Source organism: Ictalurus punctatus, chromosome 2 (assembly GCF_001660625.3).
Source record: "Ictalurus punctatus breed USDA103 chromosome 2, Coco_2.0, whole genome shotgun sequence".
NCBI classification, from domain to species: Eukaryota; Metazoa; Chordata; class Actinopteri; order Siluriformes; family Ictaluridae; genus Ictalurus; species Ictalurus punctatus.
In genome coordinates, this window is record NC_030417.2 from 39,919,503 (window position 1) to 39,940,874 (window position 21,372).

A 21,372-nucleotide genomic window follows, 5' to 3' on the forward strand; every position below is an offset into this window, starting at 1 on the left:
TTAATAAGAAACTTCTGACAGAAAGGCTCCAGCAAGGTTTCCATCCTCTGTAATAAACACACCTGATAAACACGCGTAATAAACACGTGCTGCTGGGAGAAAGAAGAGGCAGAAATGTAGTAGTTTTCCTGTTAAACACATTTACTGCACTGACGAGTTACACAAATCAATCACGTCAATATTTGTAACAATTTACAAAACTCTGACATTTTTTAATAAAAAAGCCCTGGGATGGAAACCTGCCTACAGCCGGGTGAAGTGTGTGTGCATATGGACACGTTAGCCAACCACCGGCCTCTTACTCCGAGTCACCAGGACCCTCAGCCAATAAGGAGTCAGAGCTCTCAGTGGGAGGTTCCAGATCTCTGCCATTGTCCGATGACAAAGGAGGATACGAGGATACACACACACACACACACACACACACACACACACACACACACACACACACACACACACACACACACACACACACACACACACACAGAGAGAAAGGGACACAGGAAAGGGAGGGAAAGAGAGAAAAGAGAGAAAGCAAGAGAAAAAGACAGTCACATATACAGTAAGGTAAACCAGAACAGATCTCTCTCACACACACACACAGACACACACACACAGAGACACACACACACACACACACAGAGAGAAGTGAAAGTACAGAAGAGCAGAAAGTCTGACGAGACACTACAACTTCTCACAATCACTGTGGAACAATCTGTTCTGAATTTGTCTTGAAGTTTATTAGAAACGTTCATGCTTACCTGAGGAAGCCATCATCACTGACCGCAGCGGCTGGAGCAGCAGGCCCCGCCTCCGAGAACACATCCACCAATAGGCTACCAGAACTGGGCGGGGCCGCACTGACCGGGGCGGAGGAGCGGAGACCGAGGAGATCGGCTGAAGGAGAGGGAGTGGACTGAGAGAGAGAGAGAGAGAGAGAGAGAGAGAGAGAGAGAGAGAAACAGGAGGTCACATGACTTAGTAAAAGTTGTGTGTAAACGTTTTCACAGAAACAAAGGTTTATAAAAGTTTTGTTTGATGTTCTTCGTATTCATGTGTCCACACTGATAAATGCCAACAGTCTATAAATGACAAAAGGCACGTTCACAGCACTCTTACATTTAGCCACGTCCATAAAACTCCATAAAAGTGCCTCTAAACTCTAAACTCTAGTAATGCAGCTCAGCCACTGCTGTGCACCAGCTACCACAGACACACACTAACTCCTCCTCCTCCTCCATTACTTAGCGAAATAATATCCTAGCAAAGATTCTGGAATTTTTCAAGTCTTTCAATTAATCGAACCGGATTTCCACAAACACCACGTTTCCCTTGTAAACGCCCCTACGTACACGTTTTACGTGTCCAATTCCTCTCACACGCAGATCGGTAAAGGAGTTCAGTATTCGTTTCTGATTCTCATTAAATATTCAGTCCTGCTTATTATTTCAGAACATTTCAGGTTTCAGTAGATTACAGTCAAATGTTTCAGTTTGTGAATATTCAGCTTAGATTGGATTAAAATGATGTGTGATGCTAAATAAAATACAACAAATGAGACATCGTTGCATGCTGGATGGGGGGGGGGGGGGGCAGTGTTTCCACGGTAACCGAGAGCAAAGCCGAGTGAGCGACGCATTATAATTTTGGGCGAGACGCACTGTGTGAACGGAGGGTCAGCACTTAATATGGAGAAATCGGAGCAACTTTCCACAGTGTAGAGTGCACGGTGTGTGTGTGTGTGTGTGTGTGTGTGTGTGTGTGTGTGTGTGTGTGAGAGAGATAAAGATGGGACAATGAGAAGGGTCTTCCCTTTTGAGTTGATTTTTAATGCTGACTCATTTCCCACTGAAGTGCAAACACAGCAGCACTGTTCCTGAGTGTGTGTGTGTTTCTGCTGAGTGATCGATCCTACACCAGGACACTGTGTGTAAAGGTGTGTGTGTGTGTGTGTGTGCGGGTCTCACTGCGTTGGACGTTGCAATGGCAGAGCCGTCTCCGGACCGCTCTCCTCCTCCTCCTCCATTCAGCTCTCCACCCTCTCTCTTCCCGTCCTCCAGCTCGGCACCGGACACAGCACCCGGACCCTTCTTCTTCTTCAGCTTGGCCAAGATGGAGGACTCTCTCTCAGGGAACGGGGGCATCTCCTCCAGCACTGTGGCCTACACACACACACACACACACACACACACACACACACACACACACACTATTAACTTATCATTATTTGGAAGTTCTGTGGTGAATTTATTATCGACTTAAAAAAAAAAAAGATTTCTTTTTCCAGTCATGTGATTTGTGGTGGGCGGGGCTACATTGGAAGCAGGTAATGTCAGGTAATTTGATGTACAGAATCAGAATTACACACTGTGGGTCAAAAGTTTGTGGACACTTGACAAATGTTTCATGATGTTAAAACCCTTTTGATCTGAAGGTGTGGGATTAAACGTGTGAAATCGGTGTCGCAGACAAAAATATAATCGAGCAATAACATTCATTTCCTTCATTAGATAACGAACAATTTATTTACAAAAAAGTATTATATTAGACGGACGACTCGGAATATTCTGAAAAGCAGGAGATAAGTGTGCAGGGTTAGGGTGGGAACTCCTTTAATACTCTAAAAATCAGCAGAGAAATTCCTCAAGAAATCGGGGGAGAAAACGCCAAGAACACATGTCTGGAAATTCTCTGAGAAAAGGGCGTCGACTCTGAAAATGCTCAAATATTAAATTATTTTGAATTATTAATTTTTTATCACAACACAATTCCCAGAGATCCATTTGTGTTACTCCGGAGATTTGCTGACTATTGTTATTCTAAAATGTGTGTGTTTGTGGGGGGGGCAAATAAATAAAGAATGACTGTGTCTAAACTATATACTGTATGCGTAGTGAAGTGACTCCATTCTCATTAAAAACACACACACACACACACACACACACACACACACACACACACACACACACACACACAGACCACCCCCTGAGGTGTTATTTATTTAGCTGAGGCACAGAGCAGCAGGTGAGTGAGGTGAACCTGAGTGGTGTAGGATTTCTCACCAGGACGTCGGTGCTGGCGATGGAGGAGAGTTTGAGATACTCCACGGCTCTCTGCTGAAGCTCCACGTCACTGTTCCTGATCTGACTGTCACAGCGCAGAACCTCCTGGATGGTGCTCTTCGTCTCGGGGAACAGATTAATGAACTTTATGTAGGCGGAGAGGAGCAGAGCGCGAGTAGGAACTGAACACAGGTGGAACTTGGAGTGGAGCAGGTTAAACTGAACCAATGGACTGGTGGGGGGGGGGGGGGGGTTTGGGAGAGAGGGGGAGAGAGAGAGAGAGAGAGAGAAATATTACAGACACACAGCTGTGTTAAAGCAGTCCTTGTGCTAAACAGAGGACAGGTGAAGAGCTCACCTGGAACGAGGATCGCCAGCAATAAGGTTCCCGAACTCTCCGAGGATGTAACCCCCGACCTTCACCATGTTCTCATGACACGCCGGAGCCTGTAGGGCCTAGGGTCAAAGGTCAGAGGTCAAGTGAGCAACCACTAAGTACATCCTCATCTAGCTTATGTGAAAAATAACTGTGTGTGTGTACCTCAAAGACGGTCTTGGCGGCGTAGCCCTGCACGTCGTCACGGTTGATGACGATCTGGATGACGCGGTACCACACCTCTTCGCTCACGTAGTCGCCGGCGATGCGGATCAGGTTGAGGATGGTGTCCACGTACCAGGAGTAGTCCACTGCGTACTTCTCAGCCAGGATGGCCACCTTCAGCACCATCTCCTCACGGATGGAGTAGTCTGCCGTCTCCAGGTAACTCAGCATCTCAGCCACGATCTGCTTAGCGTTACTGCGGTCACACATGGCGTAGAGCAGATCAGCTGCCCTCTGACGCACACTCACATCACGCTCCGTCTGGGGGGGGGGGGGTTATAGATCAGTGTATTATTTAAAGCCAGAACAAAAAAATCCGTATTATTCTGCATGTAGTGGACCACATTAGACTCTGGGTTTCGTACTCTCTGTGTGTGTGTGTGTGTGTGTGTGTGTGCGCGTGCATACTGACCTTGAGGGCGTTGATGACGGTCTCAATGTGTGTTTTCACGGCCTCGTGGGAGAACTCTGAGCTGGCAAGTGTGCACATGCTCTCTAGGGCCAGGTAACGCAGGTTAGTCTCTCTGTGCTGCAGGAACTGACCCAGCTGATTACACGCCCGCACCAGCAGGTTCGGCTCACTGTCACACACACGTACACACACACACACACACACACACACACACACACACACACACAAAGAGAAGCTGGTGAGGGTGCGACTGCTTCAAATGAAAACAAGAACATGTCCGTCGATGTTCCATAACATTAACTGTAACTATAAACAGTAAAAAACTAACTCTGTACAGAGTAGGTGAGACACGGAGGAGGGCGTGGCACAGGAGCGGTACTCACCTGTCGTAGTGAATGATGAGCGCGATAGCTTCGAACAGGATGGCGTTCTTGGCGTTGGAGTGCTGCACCTTCTTGGACTTGGGAGGTTCCTGGGCTTTGTTGAGAATGGTCTCCAGACACTCCACCAGGCGGCCTTTAACAGCGCCATCCTCAGGAGGAGGGTAGCACTGCAGGAGACGCAGCAGCTTACAGGACAGCCAGGGAGCAGGGACGAAGTAATACGTGTAGTCCTGCAGGTCGGTGGACGCCGAGGACACGATCTGATCCGTAGAGAGACGCGTTTAATAAGACATGCAGAAGTGCCAGAGACAGAGTGTGTGGGTGTGTGTGTGCAGAAAAGAGACATACCCTGCTGAGACGGGACACGGCCAGGGACACACACGTCTTAAACTCGTCTGGGTTTTTCTGGCTGAGGCAGGTGATGAGGGAGATGGCTGCAGTGACCACGCCCTGGAAACAGAGAGACAGGGATACGTATATAAAGAGCAGAGTTCAGCTGGAGTTCTGCATTACTGATCCCACACAGGAGTGATACCGGTTCCAGAGATAAAACAAACTGCTTTACAATTATAAACGTAGGTTATACAAACAAACAGACGAACTGACCTTTAATAACGAACGAGTGGAATAAACAAACATTCAGACGCTGCCGCTGATGTCACTCACAAGCTGCTGTTCATCTCGTCTAATTTTGCACATTTGGAAAGGTAAACAAATGCAAATACCCCCTCCCCCTGAGCCAGCGATACAAACATTACACCTGTACGTCACCTCGCACAGCTCAACTGCTGCAGCATTAAAGGTACAGTAGGCCATTTGTTCCATTCCTTATTTGCATAAATAATCCGTAGAATATGATAAACAACAGCTTAAGCTGTGGTCTTCGAAAAACAGCATACCAAGTATTGAGAAACCCGTTCGCTCTAGACGCCAAGATCCTGGGGGCGGAGTTATTTATTTTTAACGCCATGTCAGTAACCAGGCTATTCACACAGCAAACTAAAGGTTCATCAATTAAATATTAACATTATTACATAAAACACTTCAAATTTATACAACATAAAAAACTGCTAAATCTGTTCAGAACTTAAAAAAAAAATCAATTAAACAAGTCTCTGAATAACAGCATCGTCTGGAAAAAGTTCCAGAAGTTTTACATTTCAGTAAAAATGTGCTTAATAGGGGTCAATGGGGTTACCTGGGGGCGGAGCTTCAATACGATGGGCAGGAACCAATCAAATGACAAACCTAATCTTCATTTTTATTTATTTATTTAAAACTAATCTTATTCAATACACCTTTAATACTATTTTTCATTTCAGATACAATGTATGATTTATTATGAACATTTCTTGGACGTGACCTGGTGTTAAACTCATTCAGAATAAAAACACAAAGCATCAGTTCATCACTTCAGCTCGGGAAGACTCGGGGGCGTGTCCTCCCTTCATGTCGCCCTGTGTCCGTGTTTAAGCAGTATTTATAGGTGAATAAGGTGTGGATTATGCTGTGTGAGGATGAAGGAGGAACCTGTACAGGACTGCAGCAAGGAGGCTACAGACCTCTACGCTGCACTCCATGGAGAAACCATGCCATATAAATAATACATCATTACAGTAGTGTAGGGGTGGAGGAGGTGGTGGGGTGGAGGTGCGAGCCAGTTCCCCACTCAGACCCACCATGTGCTGATCGTTCAGTAAATGCACCACTCTGGACGTCCACTCTCCCATCAGCACCAGGTCCGGAGACGTTTTATACAGACGCAGCAGACACAGCGCGGCCGACTGCTTCACACTGTCCATCGTGTCCCTGAAACAAACACACACACACACACACACACACACACACACACACACACACACACACACACACACACATTAACCACACACCCCTTTGAAAACTGGCCTATATCCTACACAGTGTAATATAATTAGTGATTTATACTCCGTATGTATTTGTTATGGTTTTGTCTGATACACTACACCCAAGCTCTCTAAATCATTTACATTACATTTACGGCATTTGACAGACGCCCTTATCCAGAGCGACTTACGTTCATCTCATTTACACAACTTTTGGCAGTTGAAGGTTAAGGGCCTCGCCCCAGGGCTCAACAGTGGTAGCTTGGCAGTGCTGGGGCTTGACCTCCTGACCTTCTGATCAGTAACCCCAGAGCCTTTAACCACCGAGCCTCTACTGCCCCAAAATCAAACTGAACAGTAGCTAAGCTATCTAAATACGCAGAACAGCCATGATGATGAGTGATTACAATGACCTCTACTTCACCAGAGAGGAGTCAGGATGCTCAGGACTCCTTTATTTTTGGAATGACGCCATAAAACCAGAAGAACAGATGTTTATGGGAGCTGGATGAAGATTTACTCACTGCAGAATGAGCTAGAGCTGTGCGATTAATCGAATTTCTATTTCAATTTCAATTATGGCCTTTGATGATTATGAGAACAAAATAATTGAGATAAAACGATTACTGTGCCGTGTTCCATTTCACTATGTTCTCATGTTGTCTTTTTAAACACCGCGCACCATTGTTCTTTACAGCGGTGCGGTTTTGCCCCTCACTAAAAGGCCAAACTCGCTCCCCGCCAGGGCGGGGCATTTTCAGTTCAGCTCAAGCCAAGAACACAGAAAGAGAGCCTTTAATCGACAAGAAAGAGGAAACCGATGTGGAACAAAAAGAAATAAAGTTTGGTATGGTTGGGCTCATTTCCTCTAGCATCATGACAGCTGGTGTAAATACGCTCATTTCCTTTCTAGAGCTGACGCAGAAAACTACAGGCTCATATAAACCGGGAGACAATTTCACTGGGTAAGGAAGTTTAAAGTTCATTTCTGACGATGCAATTCGCTGAAATGAGTCACATGACGTGCTCCGCTCGCTTACAAGAGAGATGTCAATACAGTAGAGAGAGATACAGAAACGCAGAAATTTCATGCAAAAGCATAGAAAAAACGAATGTAAGCAGCGACCCATAGCTTGAATAAGTAAGGAAAGTTCATGTACAGGAGTAGTGAAAATTTACTTTTATATTTAAGTGTAATATATATAAACTTTGTTTTCCGTTGAATTATAAAGGAACTCCACTGTTAAAAATACAATAAGATTTTTCTTTCTTTTTTTTTTTTTTTTTTTTTAAAGTTCAGTAAATGCATGATATTTCCAAGTCAGTGAGTAATTGTGTTTAATAATCGTGATCTCAATACTGACCAGAATAATCATGATTATGAATTCTGCCATAATCAAGCAGCCCTAGAATGAGCCGCTGAAACGCGATAGATAACACAACAGTGTTTAAAGCTCCAGGACAGGTTACCCTACCCTACCCTACCCTACTCTACTCTACCCTACTCTACTCTACTCTACTCTACTCTACTCTACTCTACTCTACTCTACTCTACTCTACTCTACCCCTACTCTACTCTACCCCTACTCTACTCTACTCTACTCTACTCTACCCCTACTCTACTCTACCCCTACTCTACTCTACTCTACCCCTACTCTACTCTACTCTACCCCTACTCTACTCTACTCTACTCTACTCTACTCTACTCTACTCTACTCTACCCCTACTCTACTCTACTCTACTCTACTCTACCCCTACTCTACTCTACTCTACTCTACTCTACCCCTACTCTACCCCTACTCTACCCCTACTCTACTCTACTCTACTCTACTCTACTCTACTCTACCCCTACTCTACCCCTACTCTACTCTACTCTACCCCTACTCTACCCCTACTCTACTCTACTCTACCCCTACTCTACTCTACTCTACCCCACCCCTACTCTACCCCTACTCATTACCATATAAAAACTACACAGATGAAGCTCTCCACTCTGCCGTGTCCACACCTTTGGTAATCTACAGCTATCATTTCTCACTCACAGACTCTCTAATGTTCCCTCCGTTCTTATAATCATTCCTCGTTCCCTCCGTTCTAGCATTTGGGTTCTCTCACCCTGCCACCAGGATGCGTGGGATCTCCCCGGCGAAGGCCTCGGCCATCTCCCTGCTGCCCACGTTGGCGATGCAGTGCAGGGCCAGACACATGAAGGTGGGGTTCCTGCTGGACAGGTCGTTCTTTATGGCGTTGTTGATCAGCCTGATCAGTTCACTGTTACTGTTCACCAACACCGAGATGAACAGATAGCCCTGAGAGAGAGAGAGCGAGAGAACACAAAACATTAAATCATCAAGTATCTCTTTACTAGTGATATCAGGCTGTAAGGGGTAGGAAAATTTACATACTCATAAATCCTGCCATTTTCATGAGGGTGAAGTTCGGCATGTTTCTAGATCATTTTTATAAACTTATGACACATTAAAATCAGTAAAGAATAAAACACAATGGCATCAGGAGGCGAACCATCCCGTAGTTGATTATTTCTCTCTAACAGCATGCCCGAGTGTTTTACTCCTCTTATACAGCGATTTACCAACAATTACAGTTTGAACGAGATGTTACTATAGAAACGCTAACGTATCAGAATGAGTGCATTAATAATGAATAAAGCTGTGATTAGCAGCTGCGCTACAGTCAGAGCTGCAGTTATAGAAAATTAATCAACAGTACTGCGGGATAAACAGGAAGGACTACACACTGCGCTGCACTCCGGTCTACAGGTCATGAAACTGCAGTGTGTTAACCTGGGTAAAGCTTCAGACAGAGCGCGCGTGTGTGTGTGTGTGTGTGTGTGTGTGTGTGTGTGTGTGTGTGTGTGTGAGTGAGAGAGAGAGAGAGAGAGAGAGAGAGAGAGAGAGAGAATCCAGCCTGTCTCTTACTGAAGACCACCCAGACTCTTCAGAACAATAGCTGTGTGTGGTGTGGGATCTCTCCAGCCGGATCAACAGATGACGCCGTGATAAAGTCTTCACTCTCTAAACATCAGCATGGGATTACATTAGGAAAATGACAGCGTGGTGTTCATCACGGCCGCTTCACTATACTTCAACCATTCAATCAGTACAGTGCTGTCACACGCCACCCCACCCTCCACCCCACGCCACCCCACCCTCCACCCCCAACCACACGCCACCCCACTCGGACCATCGATTCGGACTCGATGTGCAGACTGAGAAGATGATGTTCGCAAGAGAGATCATTAAAAAAAAGTTAGAGATGAGAAAAAGAAGGGAACAGGAACGTTCTAGAAAAAAGTGTGTGAGAACCTCTTTCATTACATAAACATAATTATTTAGTGTAATTACAGCTCTGCTGGTCAGGAGTCGGTGTGTTAAAGCCTTCAGCAGCTCAGTTTTAGGAATAAACACAAACCAAGTGTTTCAGTTCATTATCAAATCAACAACGGCTCTTAATGTAAGCAGTTTAATTATTTACTTCAAGTCGAGGTTGGATCAAATCACACTTAATCCGAGCGCATGCGCGCAAGCACACACACACACACACACACACACACACACACACACACACACACACACACACACACACACACACAGAGAGAAAGAGAGACAGCCTGACTAATAAACACAGTCCTCAGAGATAAACCTGAACTCCAACCCTAAAATAAAACCTCATCAGTGTGAAGACATAAAAAAGAGGACTATAAACACTCTCTCACACACACACACACACACACACACACACACACACACTTCAGAAAGCATGCCTCTCAGGGAAAGAAAATTAAAACAAGCAAAAGGGAAATGTTCGCCTGATTAATTTGCATAAGCAGCGCAGACAAGTAGCACACACACACACACACACACACACACACACTAACTTTGGGCAGCTGTGAATCAGGTGGTACAGCGAGTATCACTAATCACAGGGTTGGAGGTTCGATTCGCGGCCCACATATCAAAGTGTCCTTTGGAAAGACACTGAACCCCAAGTTGCTCCCGATGCCAGGCTAGTGCCTTGCCTTGGTGTGTGTGTGTGTGTGTGTGTGTGTGTGTGTGTGTGTGTGTGTGAGACAGAGAGAGAGAGTGTGTGAATGAAAAACATTTGTAGAAGCACGAAAGTTGACACTGTATAAGGCACTGTATAAGTACAGACCATTTATCATCAGCTGACTGGCTGTGTGAGGACACACTCGTTATTAAGGGGGGGAAATAATAATAATAATAATAATAATAATAATAATAAAGTACACAGCAGAGAGATCGAGCTTTCATTATCCTGAAACAATGACTTCACAGGAAGTGCTCCTTCAAAAAGTGATGACATCACCACATACCTCAGGAGGACGATGTGAGGGGGGGGGGTTCAGTGCAAAGTACAGCAGAGCATAGGGCCACATGACTCCCGCTCTGTCTGTGTGTGTCTGTGTGTGTGTGTGTGTGTGTGTGTGTGTGTGTGTGTGTGTGTGTGTGTGAGTGAGTGAGTGAGAGAGAGGGTGGAAGATCAGCAGGAGATGATTAGAGCTGGTGGTGAGCAGACATGGCGTGTCACAGAGAGCACTGAAAATAAAACACACTCCTGATTTCCTGCAGTTACAGATAAATAGCTAGAACTACACACACCAGAGACAGAGCAGTGTGTGTGTGTGTGTGTGTGTGTGTGTGTGTACACTTACGATCTGTTTCTCGGTGTACTTGTTGGAGCTGAGCAGGTTGACGGCCTCCATGTGTCCGAAGTCGATGTCGTGTCCCAGCAGGAAGATGAAGAGCAGCTTACACACATACTTCTTCTTGCTGTATCCATCCAGAGCCTTGTCTCCTTTAAACTTGGAGCGAATGTTGGCCAGCTCTTTGTTGATGCGCTTGATCTCAGCCTCCTTACTCTTACCTGAGGAAGAAGATGATGAGGCAGAACAGGTTGGATCAGATCAGACAGCTGTAAGCAGATACGCAGGGACACTAAAGCAATAGCGAACGTGTATACTGAGAAAATATCATCCTTGGATATTTAGTACCGACATATTTGTATTTTACTTCACGTTTTAGCCACGCCTCCTTCACTCAAACTGTAAGGTACACAGGCCACGCCTCCCACACGCAGACTGTCAAGTATGCAGTACACAGGCAATGCCTTCTTCACTGAGAGTGCCAGGTACACAGGCCACACCTCCTCCATGAGACATCAACTTGTGTGTGTGTGTGTGTGTGTGTGTGTGTGTGTGAGAGAGAGAGTGAGAGAGAGATGTAACTGTGGGGTTGGTTGGTAACCTCTAGGTGAAAGCACTAAAGTATCCTAAAGCCCAGAAACAGAACTGTAATATAATTATTCAGAAGCTGTATAAACAGCAGTAACAGAGTTTACAGAGCGTGGTGAGGTGTGGTGGCAGTTTACGGGGCATGGTGGGGCATGGTGGCAGTTTACAGGGTGTGGTGGCAGTTTACGGGGCATGGTGGGGCATGGTGGCAGTTTACAGGGTGTGGTGGGGCATGGTTTTCAGTTTACAGGGTGTAGTGGCAGTTTACGGGGCGTGGTGGCAGTTTACAGGGTGTGGTGGCAGTTTACGGGGCACGGTGGGAGTGTACAGGGCGTGGTGGGGTGTGGTGGCAGTTTACGGGGCGTGGTGGGAGTGTACAGGGCGTGGTGGCAGTTTATGGGGCGTGGTGGGAGTGTACAGGGCGTGGTGGCAGTTTACGGGGCGTGGTGGGGCGTGGTGGGAGTGTACAGGGCGTGGTGGCAGTTTACGGGGCGTGGTGGGGCGTGGTGGGAGTGTACAGGGTGCACTGTGTAAATACCTCAATGTTGACGTGATTTATGGATTTATCATCCATACACATGAGAAACAGAACCTCTCTCTCACACACACACACACACACACACACACACACACACACCTGATGAAGGAGATCTCACTAACTAAGAGACGTTCACTAACCCTGCAGCAGTGTTGTTTATTTTTATCCTATAGTTAAGAATAAACGCTGTGGTCTGAACCCCAGAGGAGGACAACGTCACTGTGGTGTTACACTGAGACCAACATCCAGCAGGAACAAGCAGCACACAGCAGAATGGAACTTCTGGGGGTTTGAGGGTTAAAAGGCTAGAGAACAGGAACAAAGTCAACATTCGCACGTATGTGTATGTGTGTGTGTGTCAAAGAGAGAGCACGAGAGAGATTCCATGAAGGATGTTCGAGTGTTTCAAACAAGACTGAAACAAATGTGAACAAAGCCTCAACATAAACCACAGAGTGATAACATCCAAGTGTGTAGATGAACAGAAAGAAACACACACACACACACACACATAGTGGATTACTGAGACACACACACACACCATGTTTATTACACATTACACTGCACATCACAGACACAAAGAACTGAATCAAGTTTCACAGCGTTAAAGCCACACCCACTTTATTAAACACCTCATTTTGGATGAACATCATGACCCACGCTTCATTCTCTCTCTCTCTCTCTCTCACACACACCCAACCAGCATGATGTAACTTCCTGTCCAGATGTTGGAGATCAAGTTCTCGGAGAATCTCAGTGTGAGCGCCGACACGACGCTCGTCTAAAATCCACCAATAGGAGGACAGCAAACTCAGAGGAAAGCTACACATACAGGATCTGACGTAGAAAATCCGACTAGAGTTTTGGACTAGATTTTCCTTAGAAGAGACTCCGCCTTCTGAACCATACACACTCCACCTCCACCTCCCAGATGAAACCTGTTTATCTCTCAGGTGTAGCACCGGCATGCCCAAGTTACACATCGGACGTCTAAGCAGGAGGTGTCCGTCTCTTCTCCAGCGCGCAAACGTCTAAACCTCAGACGTGCAGCTGAAGGAACGGAGAGAGTCTGATAAACACCTTATCATACCCGAGCAGTCAGACCGGCCCGTGCTGGAGGAGACGGATAACAGCGCCGGGGTCACACTGCCCAGTTCCACTCGGATATCTGATGCAGAGTTCCTACATTAAACGCTGCGTCTGACTCTCACACGCTCCCCCTTCTGTAGAACAACTAATCACCATTTGCTAAGAATGAGATCTGATCCAGAGTATATCGCAATGCTGGACCAGTATCAGATCGGATTTGCCAGTTTTCCAATCCAGTCCAATCCACTGACACATTTCTTTATGTTGGAACCGAGAGTGATGATGACAGAACACTGGGCACGAGACCCAGGAACTGACTCCCAACGTTGACTTACTTCCATTCGAAACATGAATTCAGAGTGACGGTGTTTACACAACAGCCAACAGGGTTCCAGATACGCCATGCCACGCCCCCACCCAATCGACACACCCCTGGCAGGAGATCAGCGTGCAGCCACAGTGCAGAGTTCTGAGCTGTGGAGACTCTCACCCACACACCGGTCTACTCTAACCAGGACCACTTTAATCCCAAACCATGAGATGCCGTGTGTGTGTCTCTGCCTGTGTGTGTGTGTGTGTCTCTGCCTGTGTGTGTGTGTGTGTCTCTGTGTGTGTGTGTCTCTCTGTGTGTGTGTGTGTGTCTCTGTGTGTGTCTCTGTGTGTGTCTCTGTGTGTGTGTGTGTGTGTGTCTCTGTGTGTGTGTGTGTCTCTGTGTGTGTGTCTCTGTGTGTCTCTGTGTGTGTGTCTCTGTGTGTGTGTCTCTGTGTGTGTGTCTCTGTGTGTGTGTCTCTGTGTGTGTGTGTGTGTGTCTCTGTGTGTGTGTGTGTGTGTGTGTCTCTGTGTGTGTGTGTGTGTGTCTCTGTGTGTGTGTGTGTGTGTCTCTGTGTGTGTGTGTGTCTCTGTGTGTGTGTGTGTCTCTGTGTGTGTGTGTCTCTGTGTGTGTGTGTCTCACACACACACAGACAGACACACACACAGACAGACACACACACAGACAGACACACACACAGACAGACACACACACAGACAGACACAGACCGAGAGACACACACACAGAGACAGACACACAGAGACAGACACACAGAGACAGACACACAGAGACAGACACACACACACACACAGAGACACACACACACACAGACACACACACAGACACACACACAGACACAGGCACACACACAGGCACACACACAGGCACACACACAGGCACACACACACAGGCAGGCACACACAGACACACACACAGGCACACACACAGGCACACACACAGGCACACACACAGGCACACACACAGGCACACACACAGGCACACACACAGGCACACACACAGGCACACAGGCAGACACACACACACACAGGCAGACACACAGGTAGACACACACACACACAGGCAGACACACAGGCAGACACACACACAGGCAGACACACACACAGGCAGACACACACACACACAGGCAGACACACACACACACAGGCAGACACACACACACACACAGGCAGACACACACACACACACAGGCACACACACACACAGGCAGGCAGACACACAGGCAGGCAGACACACACACACAGGCAGGCAGACACACACACACAGGCAGGCAGACACACACACACAGGCAGGCAGACACACACACACAGGCAGGCAGACACACACACACAGGCAGGCAGACACACACACACACAGGCAGGCAGACACACACACACACACAGGCAGACACACACACACACACAGGCAGACACACACACACACACAGGCAGACACACACACACACACAGGCAGACACACACACACACACACACACAGGCAGACACACACACACACACACACAGGCAGACACACAGGCAGACACACACACAGGCAGACACACACACAGGCAGACACACACACAGGCAGACACACACACAGGCAGACACACACACAGGCAGACAGACACACACACACACACAGGCAGACACACACACACACACAGGCAGACACACACACACACACAGGCAGACACACACACACACACAGGCAGACACACACACACACACACAGGCAGACACACACACACACACACAGGCAGACACACACACACACACAGGCAGACACACACACACACAGGCAGAGACACACACACACAGGCAGAGACACACACACACAGGCAGAGACACACACACACAGGCAGAGACACACACACACAGGCAGAGACACACACACACAGGCAGAGACACACACACACACAGACACACACACACACAGACACACACACACACAGGCAGAGACACACACAGGCAGACACACACACACACAGACACACACACACACAGGCAGAGACACACACACACACACACACACACACACACACACACAGGCAGAGACACACACACAGGCAGAGACACACACACAGGCAGAGACACACACACACACAGGCAGAGACACACACACAGACACACACAGACACACACACACAGACACACACACACAGACACACACACACAGACACACACACACACAGGCAGAGACACACACAGGCAGAGACACACACAGGCAGAGACACACACAGGCAGAGACACACACACACACACACACACACACACACACACAGGCAGAGACACACACACACAGACACACACAGACACACACACACAGACACACACACACACAGGCAGAGACACACACAGGCAGAGACACACACAGGCAGAGACACACACAGGCAGAGACACACACAGGCAGAGACACACACACACACACACACAGGCAGAGACACACACACAGGCAGAGACACACACACAGGCAGAGACACACACACAGGCAGAGACACACACACAGGCAGAGACACACACACACAGACACACACACACAGACACACACACACAGACACACACACACAGACACACACACACAGACACACACACACAGACACACACACACAGACACACACACACAGACACACACACACACAGGCAGAGACACACACAGGCAGAGACACACACAGGCAGAGACACACACAGGCAGAGACACACACACACACACACACACACACACACACACACAGGCAGAGACACACACACACAGGCAGAGACACACACACACAGGCAGAGACACACACACACAGACACACACACACACAGGCAGAGACACACACAGGCAGAGACACACACAGGCAGAGACACACACAGGCAGAGACACACACACAGGCAGAGACACACACACACAGGCAGAGACACACACACACAGGCAGAGACACACACACACAGGCAGAGACACACACACACAGGCAGAGACACACACACACAGGCAGAGACACACACACACAGGCAGAGACACACACACACAGACCGACACACACACACACAGACCGACACACACACACACAGACCGACACACACACACACAGACCGACACACACACACACAGACCGACACACACACACACAGACCGACACACACACACACAGACCGACACACACACACACAGACCGACACACACACACACAGACCGACACACACACACACAGACCGACACACACACACACAGACCGACACACACACACACACAGACCGACACACACACACACACAGACCGACACACACACACACACAGACCGACACACACACACACACAGACCGACACACACACACACACACACAGACCGACACACACACACACACACACACACAGACCGACACACACACACACACACACACACACACACACACACAGACCGACACACACACACACACACACACAGACCGACACACACACACACACAGACCGACACACACACACACACACAGACCGACACACACACACACACACACAGACCGACACACACACACACACACACAGACCGACACACACACACACACACACAGACCGACACACACCGACACACACACACAGACCGACACACACCGACACACACACACAGACCGACACACACACACACAGACCGACACACACACACACAGACCGACACACACACACACAGACCGACACACACACACACAGACCGACACACACACACAGACCGACACACACACACAGACCGACACACACACACAGACCGACACACACACACAGACCGACACACACACACAGACCGACACACACACACAGACCGACACACACACACAGACCGACACACACACACACACACCGACACACACACACACCCACCGACACACACACACACCGACACACACACACACACCGACACACACACACACCGACACACACACACACCGACACACACACACACCGACACACACACAGACACACACACAGACCGACACACACACAGACCGACACACACACAGACCGACACACACACAGACCGACACACACACAGACCGACACACACACAGACCGACACACACACAGACCGACACACACACAGACCGACACACACACACACACACACACACACACACACACACACACACACACACACAGACCGACACACACACACACACACAGACCGACACACACACACACACACAGACCGACACACACACACACACACAGACCGACACACACACACACACACAGACCGACACACACACACACACACACACACACACACACAGACCGACACACACACACACACACACACACACACACACAGACCGACACACACACACACACACAGACCGACACACACACACACACACAGACCGACACACACACACACACACAGACCGACACACACACACACACACAGACCGACACACACACACACACACACACACACACACACAGACCGACACACACACACACACACACACACAGACCGACACACACACACACACACACACACACACACACACACACACAGACCGACACACACACACACACACACACACACACACACACACACACAGACCGACACACACACACACACACAGACCGACACACACACACACACACACACACACACAGACCGACACACACACACACACACACACACACACAGACCGACACACACACACACACACACACAGACCGACACACACACACACACACACACACACACACAGACCGACACACACACACACACACACACACACACACACAGACCGACACACACACACACACACACACACACACACAGACCGACACACACACACACACACACACACACAGACCGACACACACACACACACACACACACACAGACCGACACACACACACACACACACACAGACCGACACACACACACACACACACACACACAGACCGACACACACACACACACACACACACACACACACAGACCGACACACACACACACACACACACACACACACAGACCGACACACACACACACACACACAGACCGACACACACACACACAGACCGACACACACACACACACACACAGACCGACACACACACACACACACACAGACCGACACACACACACACACACAGACCGACACACACACACACACACAGACCGACACACACACACACAGACCGACACACACACACAGACCGACACACACACACAGACCGACACACACACACAGACCGACACACACACACAGACCGACACACACACACACCGACACACACACAGACCGACACACACACAGACCGACACACACACACACACACAGACCGACACACACACACACACACAGACCGACACACACACACACACACAGACCGACACACACAGACCGACACACACAGACCGACACACACACACACACACAGACCGACACACACACACACACAGACCGACACACACACACACACAGACCGACACACACACACACACAGACCGACACACACACACACACAGACCGACACACACACACACACAGACCGACACACACACACACACAGACCGACACACACACACACACACACACACAGACACACACAGACCGACACACACACACACACACACACACAGACACACACACACAGACCGACACACACACACACACACACACACACACACACACACACAGACCGACACACACACACACACACACACACCGACACACACACACACAGACCGACACACACACACACAGACCGACACACACACACACAGACCGACACACACACACACAGACCGACACACACACACACAGACCGACACACACACACACAGACCGACACACACACACACACAGACCGACACACACACACACACAGACCGACACACACACACACAGACCGACACACACACACACACACACACACACACACACACAGACCGACACACACACACACACACACACACACACACAGACCGACACACACACACACACACACACACACACACAGACCGACACACACACACACACACACACACACACACACACACACACACACACACAGACCGAGACACACACCGGGACACACACCGGGACACACACCGGGACACACACCGGGACACACACCGAGACACAGACACAGACACCTCGAGGAAATCATCACCAGTCCAAAGACAGACAGGCCTCTAAACCCCATACGAATGCATTACAACTCTCCCCCCACACACACACGGAACACTTCACATCCTGCTTTAAATTTCAGGAGAAATAAATATATAATCACAAGTTCATGTTGAACACGTTTACATCCTGTGCACGCGCGCGCGCACACACACACACACACACACACACACAATCTTAACTAGTCGCTACCTCAATAATATTAAAACTGAAGTAAAGGTGAAACACTTACAGTTCCTGATGTCCGAGATGAACACGGCTAATCCCCGCATCCCGTCTCCCTTCGACACGGCCGGCATCTTTACTCTCTCTCTTACTCTCTCTCTTGTTTACTCTCTCTCTCGGCTAACAAATTATTTCCAGATGGAAATGTGTCTGGATCAAACAGGATTCGGTTAGCAGAAAACCCCACAGTTAGCTCAGAAGCTAATCTACTGCAGGACTGTGGATCTTGGCGTTCTCAGGTGTTTTTTGCGCTAGTTTGCTAACGTCGCTAGCGGGTTGTTCCAGCGCGAGAGTCCGGTGAAGTGTGTCAGATACGCGGCCGGATTGAGGTCACTGTCTCGCGCCGAGTTTCAGCTCCTAAATATCACTTGACGTTTCCTCTCACAGGAATTCATTCAAACCCAATCAAAGAGATGATTATTCACTCCGGATCCCCGAAACTCCACCGACTACTGACCAACGAGCTAGAAGTAATATTATTCAGATATCCGTCGTCGGTGGTTGAGCGGTTATTAAACACGACTCGGAGGAGAAATAAACGGATTCGGTGTCCTGGGGTTTTTTTCTGCTCACTGTGAGTCAGCTAGCTAAACAGCTATGCTAGCGCTATCAGACGGTCAGAAAGGCTACATCACCCGAAATCCGACACACTCAGACCGTGCGACTAATTTATCTTTCTCACGTTCAATATATAAATGTATAACGCTGCACGCGCTCCACGTCACCGGTTTACGTGCCTTTCTGCTCGCTCGAGACCAACGGACAAGGCTCGTGACAGAACGAGCAACGGGGCACGAGACGCTTTTTATTTTTTCCCCTTTCCTTCAGCGAAAGGATTCTGTAAGCGCTTCCTCTCTACAAGCCCCGCCCACTGACCTGATTGGCTGTACGCGTTTACGTCACAGCTGCGAAATACGTTTATTAGTTAGAATATAACTCACTTAAACATCGTGAAGCGGTCTGATTGGTTTAATGATTATGCAAGACATCTTTAAATTATTAATATTCTCTTTTTAATGTATTGTATTTCGTTTCTTGTTTTTAGAATCTTGGGTCTTTTATAGCTTTTATTTGTGAAATAACTGACTGTACTATTATAAATAAATAACAATAAACAGTACATAAACATTATATTTAATCCATACACCAAAAAAAGAAAATAAATATTTCTAGAGTATATAAAAACTCGTTTAATTGTGTATTCAGAATTAGAAGCAAATTTAGAAGCAATATTTTATAGTATAATAATTATATTTTTCTATTTATGAGACTTTCATTGAATTTCCATAATGCTGCTGTTTCTATTAAACAAATTTTTTTTTTGAAATACGCACATACATAAATATATGATGCACATTTGATCATTTAATACATTTTTATGCAATATATAATGGTTTTGAGAGTATAAAATCTTCTAGAAAAGTATGTGCCATCACACCCATATGTGATTCCTCCCCAAACACACAGTTGTA

General features: G+C 47.9%; 1 protein-coding gene across 3 annotated transcripts in view; it reads right to left on the reverse strand.

The window, feature by feature from the left end:
* The window catches only part of ap2a1 (adaptor related protein complex 2 subunit alpha 1), a 32,164-nt gene extending 11,425 nt beyond the window's left edge, over window positions 1–20,739 (reverse strand). For 2 of the 3 annotated variants that reach the window (XM_053676793.1, XM_053676790.1), the window contains exons 1-12: window positions 19,908–20,738; window positions 11,014–11,225; window positions 8,436–8,629; window positions 6,138–6,267; window positions 4,807–4,908; window positions 4,459–4,718; window positions 4,076–4,244; window positions 3,604–3,924; window positions 3,421–3,518; window positions 3,063–3,294; window positions 1,968–2,162; window positions 762–916 (exon numbers count right to left, since the gene is read on the reverse strand). In XM_053676793.1, coding sequence (XP_053532768.1) covers window positions 762–916; window positions 1,968–2,162; window positions 3,063–3,294; window positions 3,421–3,518; window positions 3,604–3,924; window positions 4,076–4,244; window positions 4,459–4,718; window positions 4,807–4,908; window positions 6,138–6,267; window positions 8,436–8,629; window positions 11,014–11,225; window positions 19,908–19,974 — 2,135 coding nt within the window. In that variant the 5' untranslated portion in view covers window positions 19,975–20,738. Of the gene's footprint in view, window positions 1–302; window positions 366–761; window positions 917–1,967; window positions 2,163–3,062; window positions 3,295–3,420; window positions 3,519–3,603; window positions 3,925–4,075; window positions 4,245–4,458; window positions 4,719–4,806; window positions 4,909–6,137; window positions 6,268–8,435; window positions 8,630–11,013; window positions 11,226–19,907 lie in introns of all 3 variants that reach the window. The other variant, XM_053676789.1, reaches the window with a different exon arrangement.
* Window positions 20,740–21,372: the final 633 nt, after the last annotated feature.